The sequence below is a fragment of the Cucumis sativus genome, chromosome 6 (assembly GCF_000004075.3).
Source record: "Cucumis sativus cultivar 9930 chromosome 6, Cucumber_9930_V3, whole genome shotgun sequence".
Lineage (NCBI taxonomy): Eukaryota > Viridiplantae > Streptophyta > Magnoliopsida > Cucurbitales > Cucurbitaceae > Cucumis > Cucumis sativus.
Window position 1 is genome coordinate 20185449 of NC_026660.2, and position 8712 is coordinate 20194160.

An 8712-nucleotide genomic window follows, 5' to 3' on the forward strand; every position below is an offset into this window, starting at 1 on the left:
TGTAGTATAATAATAATTAAAAATTCATTTCAAGTACTCTATTTTGGGTATGAATAGTATATCAATATAAGTATGTTAATGTAAAATTCATTTCATATATATCCTTCCTATGTTACTTCTTAAAAATATATTTGTTCAACGATGTACATTCAAAACTTAATTTCAATATAAGTATGTTAATGTAAAATTCATTTCATATATATCCTTCCTATGTTACTTCTTAAAAATATATTTGTTCAACGATGTACATTCAAAACTTAATTTCTATTGTAAAATTGGTTTATCAATAATCAATCAATTTATATATAATTAAAGAATAATTATATATCAACATAATACAAATTGAATCATTATAAATTGACGATGACGACGTGCTACAAAAATTATACTCTAAAATAACTTAGTTAGTACTAATTAATGACTCAACTTAGGTTTATGAACAATAACAAGATACCTGAATACTTTGTTAACAAATAAATATTAATCTGAATAATATTTTTCTAAAATAAAAACAAAAGAGTAATATTTATGATTGATAATATTTATTTTAATTATAAAGTATATAGAAAAGAAGAGTTGTGAATAACGAGTACAAACATTCGATCACTCTTTCGATTTGTTCTTTTATTTTTCAATGTAATTGTTCTTATTCTAATGTATTTGTTCTTATTCTGTATCTACCTCTAGACGTGAGATCTCCACAACTTACATCAAACACGTACGTAAGTTATAGAGGTTACTGATTCAATTCACACCTCCAATCTTGTTGAAAAAAAATAATCAGTGTATTAAAACTAATTAAACTAGAAATTATTAACTATATATATATGAAAATTATTTGAAGAATATAAAAATGATAATGAATGTGAGAGTAAGGAGACTATTCCTAAAATTGAAGGAATAAAAATTGAATATGATCCCAGGATTTAAGGGAAGATAGTATCAACTTACCTTCATGAACTTTAGAATTCTAAGGTTTTTTTTTTTCTTTAGTACAATCAAATTCTTATACATTTATAAAGGCTTGATTCCCTATAGCTTATATATCTAATTGATAAAGGTATGTTTAGGTTTAATTACAGCTTAAAATCTGTATTCAGTCAACTATTGAATTTTGGTGGATTTCTTTTTCAAAATTTAATTATGAATTAAAGTATTTATTTCACAAAATATAAATACATCAAACATTAATTTCACACTACACTACACACATCTCTCAGTAGGTTAAAATTAGATTCTCAATATTAGAATCCTGGTAGAAATTAGACTCGTAAATGAAAAATTAAACCTTTCAATATATACAAAAGTTACAAATTATCCAGCTATTTAAAACAAATTTAAGGATTTAATTTTTACCATTAAAAGTTGGAGGTAGAATTATAATTAAGATGTTTTTTTATTTTACTATATTTTAATATTTTTACTATAGTTAAAAATGTATCCTTAATTCATTTTTATGGATTTAAAATAAGAATATTTTTTAAAATAACAAAATAAATTAAAATATTTACATATAGCATATAGAATAAGTATATGATATGAGTGCTTATTAAGCTGTATTATTTGATAGAATAAATATTTTATGAAACCTAATAAATATTTAATCAAATGATATGTTAAATTGAGTAGTTCACAACTTATTGTTATTGGTTAAATAAGAATAATTATGAATATATTTAAGAGTAAGAGCATAATGATGAAAATTTAATTCCCCTAATAATAAAATAAAAAGAAGAAAAGAAGAAGAAAAGTCGTACGCAGCCTTCTTCACCTACCATCTCTGTCTCTGAACCATTTCTCAAATCTCAAACTCTCAACAAACCTTCTTTCTGATCTCCCGCTTCTCATGGCTCTCTCTCACGCAGCTTCCCGATCTAATCTCCTCAAGCCCCTCGCCTCCGCTTTCTCATTCTCCTCCTCCTCCTCCCTCCGTCGTTCCATCTCCTCCGCTTCCGATGACTCTGCCACCCTCACCGTCGAGACTTCCGTCCCCTTCACCGCCCACAACTGCGACGAGCCTTCCCGTTCTGTCGAGACTACTCCCAAGGAGCTGCTTCGATTCTTCCGTGACATGGCCCTGATGCGCAGGATGGAAATCGCCGCTGACTCTCTCTACAAGGCTAAGTTGATCCGCGGTTTTTGCCATCTCTACGATGGTCAGGAAGCCGTCGCTGTGGGAATGGAGGCTGCTATTACCAAGAAGGATGCTATTATTACTGCTTATCGGGATCACTGTACCTTCCTTGGTCGTGGAGGAACGCTCCTGGAGGTTTTCTCGGAGCTAATGGGACGACAGGCTGGGTGCTCCAGAGGTAAAGGTGGTTCTATGCATTTCTATAAGAAGGATGCTGGATTCTACGGCGGCCATGGTATTGTTGGGGCTCAGGTTCCTCTTGGATGTGGAGTGGCCTTTGCGCAGAAGTATTCTAAGGACGAGACTGTTACTTTTGCTCTTTATGGCGATGGTGCCGCGAATCAGGGCCAGTTATTCGAAGCACTTAACATCTCCGCACTTTGGGATCTGCCTGTCATTCTCGTCTGCGAAAACAACCATTGTAAGAATTGACTGAAAAAATAAACTCCAAATTAGACGCTGAAATTCTATTTGCGTTGTATATTTGTCACAATTTCGTTTGATTTAGTTTGATTGAGGTTGTAATTTTGTTAGATGGTATGGGGACCGCTGAATGGAGAGCAGCGAAGAGTCCATCTTATTATAAACGTGGAGACTACGTTCCTGGATTGAAAGTGAGGCTTCTCAATCCCCATTTTTTAATTGCTGAATATTTATTACTGATACTGGTTTCCTCAATTTCTTTTCTCTCGTCAGAACTTTTGCTTCTTGAAGAAATATTGTAGTAGTTTGTTTGATACTTGCATAGTTAACGAAATTTCTTTGGGCAAGTAATAGAAAAGGTCAAAGACAAGAACATGATGACCATGAAAATGAAGTTCAAAGTTACTTTATGTTCTATACTAGTTTATCTTTCACACGATTGCGCCTAAGGCTTCTGTGCCATCTCCTTGATCCACTACGTTCGTAATGTTGTTCCCAAGGGTTTGAGGTTGAGGTTTTGTCCCCCCAATTTCCCTATGGTTTTCACCAATAGTATTAACAAGTTTCTGCCTATTTGGAAAGAAATTACTAATGATGAGGTAAAATATCATCTTTATCAGATTGCAATTAGAAGAGTTGTCAATTCATGTTATCTAAGGCAGGAGTCTCTGAGTCTCTGAATATTACCTTACTTTTTACCCTTTGAAGGCAACTTTTATGTCATATATTGATCTGCCTACAAACAGATTATATGAATATCATACGCTCACAAACATGGAACAGTGTGATGGGTAGTTTCTTTGAGACACTGTGTGAGGCAGGAGCCACAGCTGGTGCTGTACCCATCCATGATAAGCGTCTTCATCTAAACATTGCCTTTAAGATGTCTTTTGCAGGTTATCGGAGAGGTTCAATCAACAATTTCTTTTAACATATTTGGCTAAACTATCTTCTAAGTGATTGATCTCTTAGAAATAATAGATGGCATCAAAATTATTTGACTAATAAAAATGTCCATTTCCTCATAACCAAAGATGGAGGATGTTAATAGTTAATCTGGGCATGGAATCAATACTTCACAGGATTGTGTGAATAAACAAATACCACCACCCTCCCTTGTGCTGCTGCCGTTAATGCTTTAATGCTTTCATTAGAGTGTCTTGTTACTATTTTTTAATGAAGTATCAGAATTGCTTTTTTTTTTTTTTTATTGCTTTCTATGTTCATATCATGATTGATTTTATTGACCTTCTTTTGAACATCACAGACTATTCATTCTGATATTTTTATTAAAAAATCCTGTTACTAAATCTGTAGTTTTTTTTGAAAGATTGAGGATCCTCAAATGTTACCCTCAGATGTCTCTGTATCTTATTTTTAATTATCTGTGGCATTTCTTTGGATGTTGTTTCCTTGCTTTCTTGAGTTCTGAGGAAAAAAGAAAAAAGAAAAAAGAAAAAAGAAAGGAACTTATGATCATAATTTTGGGTTACAGGTGGATGGTATGGATGCTTTAGCTGTCAAACAGGCTTGCAAGTTTGCAAAGGAACATGCTTTGAAGAACGGACCACTTGTGAGTTCTCTGTAGTAAACTATATCATTGTTGCTAAGGAATGTGTTTTGAAGTATGGAATAAGTTTTGCTAAGGGACGCCTTTTAAATAAGGGACCTTGTTAGTTGGTTCATGTTGGTTTAGTCTCATTGGTAGGGTTCTCTCTTTTCCTGGTTCCTACGCTGTTGTTCTTTCATTCTTTGAATGTATATTTTTGTTTCTTATAAAAACTAATAAACAAAATTGGCACACGATGGTTTCCCTCTGGTAAATGTAAATATATTTATGTCATTTCTTTATTTCTTTTCAGATTCTCGAAATGGACACGTATAGGTATCATGGTCACTCTATGTCTGATCCGGGTAGCACTTATCGAACACGTGATGAAATTTCTGGTGTTAGACAGGTTTACTTATTTCTGTATATTTAATCATTTTCTAAATAACAATTCACAATTTTTTTCTTCTTCCAAGAAGTAGATTTGAGTTTTGAATGTTTTCTTATGATTTTGTACCAGGAACGTGATCCCATTGAAAGAATAAGAAAACTAGTATTATCCTATGATCTGGCCACCGAAAAGGAGCTAAAGGTATATTGTTGAACTTGGATTTGGATGCTAACTTTTGTAGTTTGTAATTTGAAATATATTGGATGTCAATTAAGTTAATTGACATGTTGTCACCTAGACTAATCATGCGTTTCACATGCATGCATCATGTGCAGTGGAAGGGTCTGTTAGAGCAAGTGTTTTGAACTTTTCTGATGATTGTTCTTTTCTTGGTTCATTAGGATGTTGAGAAGGAAGTCAGAAGAGAAGTCGATGAGGCTATTGCTCAAGCCAAGGTGAGGAGCATGTAGTTAAACAAATTAGTGGTTCTCGCCGTGTCTGTGCATCCCCAAATTTATGGAATACACTCGTTTATGAGCCAATCTCTATTAAACATTTTTGCATGGTATCTGAAGGAGTAGATATGAATAATAGTTGTACTCGTGCCATGTTTCAGGAAAATCCTTTGCCAGATCCCGCTGAACTCTTCACAAATGTGTATGTGAAAGGTTTCGGAACTGAGGTATTTCCATTGTTTCCTTTCGCTCAACTTTTACATTACAATTATCTAGTGAATTTGAGCATGAGCGCTAAATGAAACCAAAATTATGAAATTCAAGCTTGAAATGGGATGATGGCCAATCTCTAAAATATCATTCTGTCTTCTTAAACATGGCTCTTCTTTTAGAGCAAAAGACAGCAGTAAGAAAAGTGTAGTAAATGCTAAATTGCCAAAAGGAACCATTCTTTTCCTGTATGTTATTTCATTTCTTTATCAGTATTCACCCACTTGATTCAGTTATGCTCACATTATGTTGTTTTACTCAATCGGTGGTTGTCGGTTTTGGGCTTGAGTATGGAACCTGCCTATCAAAAACTCCAAGCAATTGGTTTTGAGAGTTCATTAGAGCTACCGGGGTTGCTTGGAGTTAGCCAGAGAAAATTCTGATTAAAAAGAAAACATCCGATGAGAGTGAGACATGAGTAGAAGATAAGAGAAATAGTGTTATACAATGAGACTGTTAAATCACTAAGTCACCAAAAAGCTTAAACTTATAGATTAAGTAAACTTAACTATATCAATACTCGAACTCCCTCACTTGTAAGCTTGAAGATTTATAGAATGCTTAGCATATAGTAAATCAATATTAAATAGAGAGAGAAAATGACATTATAGGGGTTGGATAAATGACTTCCTGCTTTGATAAGCATGAAAATTTATAGGATTACTAGCATTTAGAAATCTATATTAAATGAGAGAAAATGACACTATAGGGGTTGGATAAATGACTTCCTGCTTTGATAAGCATGATAATTTATAGGATTACTAGCATTTAGAAATCTATATTAAATGAGAGAAAATGACACTATAGGGGTTGGATAAATGACTTCCTGCTTTGATAAGCATGAAAATTTATAGGATTACTAGCATTTAGAAATCTATATTAAATGAGAGAAAATGACACTATAGGGGTTGGATAAATGACTTCCTGCTTTGATAAGCATGAAAATTTATAGGATTCCTAGCATTTAAAAATCTATATTAAATGAGAGAAAATGACACTATAGGGGTTGGATAATTGACTTCCTGCTTTGATAAGCATGAAAATTTATAGGATTCCTAGCATTTCTATATTAAATGAGAGAAAATGACACTATAGGGGTTGGATAATTGACTTCCTGCCTTGATACCATGTTAAATAACCAATCAACCCAAAACTTTGATAATGTAGTTAGTGGTGGTGGTAGCATTGGATCGCTCAAGCGAAAGACACTATTGAAAAGGGAAAAAAGGTAAAAAAAAACAGAAGACCAAGAAAGAAAAGAAAAGACCATAGGAAGAAGAGGAGAAGAAAATGGGGATGACGAGTGAGAAAATGAGAGACTGAAAAAATAAAAGAACAAAAAGTTTATTTTTGAATAGGCAATCATTACCTAAAGGTAAAACCTCTGTTTGGTTTTAAAGTCAATGTGAAGTTAGTGGGTTTGAGCTTTTTTGGGCTCACTGATCAACTGACCAGAACCCCAACCGACATATAATATTAAACTGACTGATGAAACTTGGTTCGGTCGGTTCAGGTCTTTTTTTCTTCTTTGCTCACCCTCGTCACCGTTGATAAAAATAACCTTATTGTAGTTTGAAATGAGTTTTGTACTCCTGGTTGATCTTACCATCTCATTTTCTATTGCAGTCATATGGAGCAGATAGGAAAGAAGTGAGAGCTGTACTTCCATGATTTTATTTAGGTCGAAACACTGCTTTGAACCACCTCTACACACCACCAAAACCCACCAGTGGCAAAAATAATAATTGAGAGGTTTGATTGGAAGTTATTTTTTCTCTCTTCACGGGTATCCGTTTGGTAACGCCTCTAATTTTTTCGTAGAATAGTGAATATATATATTTTGTTTTCCCTTTCATTAATGGGAAATATTTCAGTGATTTTGCCTTGAAATATTTAACCCTATATGATGTTGGTATATTCATTTGTAACTGTGAAATATGCTTCTTTTGCCTTTTGCATGAATATTCACAATAAAGAGGGAGATCTTATCTTATGGGTTCAAATTCATATTTATAGTACCCTTAAGTGGTGGGATTCCTATAGATGTTTGGCAGGAAACTAAAATTGGATTTGGTCTGAGTTGATTTGTTCGAAAGCGTTAGTAACTCAATCTAAATAATTTGATTATGTCCATTCAAGTCATTCTTGGTTGCTTTGCATTTCTATATAATCTTGTCGATCCTTGTTTGCTTTCAAGTTTCATTGAGTTTTATGAACTTATTTAGGCTGCCCTATTAAGTACGAAATATATATCAATTCAAAATTGTGTGACAGAAGGGGAAATAGGTGTAGTGATGACTATTCTTTTGTTTTAATTAATAGTTACTTTCTTTGTTAACTATGGTGGGTGGATTATTGAACACGATCGGTATCTTATTCTCTAAGCTTATGTTGTTAGAGATGTTCAAGGATGAAAAAAATTGCAAGTTCCAACAAATAGGTTAATTTTTTGTTATTTTATTATAGAAAAATAAGAGTAGATTTCTTACCACATTGGAATTTGCCTCAATATTATGTAATGTAATGTAATTTTTTACCACAAGCCTTTTTCTGTGAAATTGTAGTAAAATTGTTGAATACTACCTATGCTGTACAATTTATCGAACACAAAAGTGCGTTATTCAACAATAATCTTTTGAGTGGATATGTGTGCAACAATTCTATGTAAGGAAATGATTTCATTTCTTATCTATGTTTGGGATTTAATTTGATCAAACTTATTGATATTCAAGTTTTTAATACTTTTTTTAGGTTAAATTACAAAAGGTACTCGAACCTTCTGACTTTTGCTAAAAAGTATCCTCACTTTTATTATCTTTGACCATTGATGATGTAGATATGACTTGCAATGGAAATTTCCATTTGGACTGAAACACTACAACACTCTCTAGGTCTCAATTTTCGTCCACCTTTTTCGAATTTGGGTAAAATTTCATAAAGAAGAGGCTCTTGTTTTTATTTAAGGGATAGTTTGAGGGGAAAAAATTGCATTGGATGTATGGAAGCATGCAAAATTTGTTCTCAATGGACTGACTACTACATAATTTTGCAATGAGCAGTGTTTGTTTAGGAAAGAAATCAGCAAAGTTCACTGGAGAATAAATATAAGGCAGATGTTATTGGTTTGGAGAAATTCATAGCCGGTATCAGATTCAAATAATTTGAAGAATGGAAGTAATTTTTCATTAGAAAAAAGATTGGTAGCTTCTTAGAGAAATCTAAGAAACTTCATGGAGAAAAAAGGCAAAATGTCCATAAAGAGATCTAAAAAGAATACTAACTCTCAAATAGCTTCTGGTTTTTGTCTTGGATTTGCAAAAGAACAAAAATGTAAAAAAAGAGAAATAATGTCATGTGAATAGTGCTATAGATCCAATTCTGAAAATGTTAATGCAAAATAAATCCTCAAGCAGAAAATTTTATGGTCAAAATTTAAGTCAGGCAATAATATAAAAGAAGATTTGGACGCAATAATTGTTTTAATTGCAAC

General features: G+C 32.8%; 1 protein-coding gene across 1 annotated transcript; it reads left to right on the forward strand.

Annotated features, from left to right (window-relative positions):
• The first annotated feature begins 1747 nt into the window (after positions 1–1747).
• On the forward strand, positions 1748–7229 carry LOC101205918 (pyruvate dehydrogenase E1 component subunit alpha-1, mitochondrial). The gene is made up of 8 exons (XM_004146694.3): positions 1748–2555; positions 2669–2748; positions 4053–4130; positions 4420–4515; positions 4627–4698; positions 4899–4952; positions 5114–5179; positions 6849–7229. The coding sequence occupies exons 1-8, from the start codon at positions 1847–1849 to the stop codon at positions 6891–6893; spliced, it is 1200 nt and encodes a 399-aa protein (XP_004146742.1). The 5' UTR covers positions 1748–1846; the 3' UTR covers positions 6894–7229.
• Positions 7230–8712: the final 1483 nt, after the last annotated feature.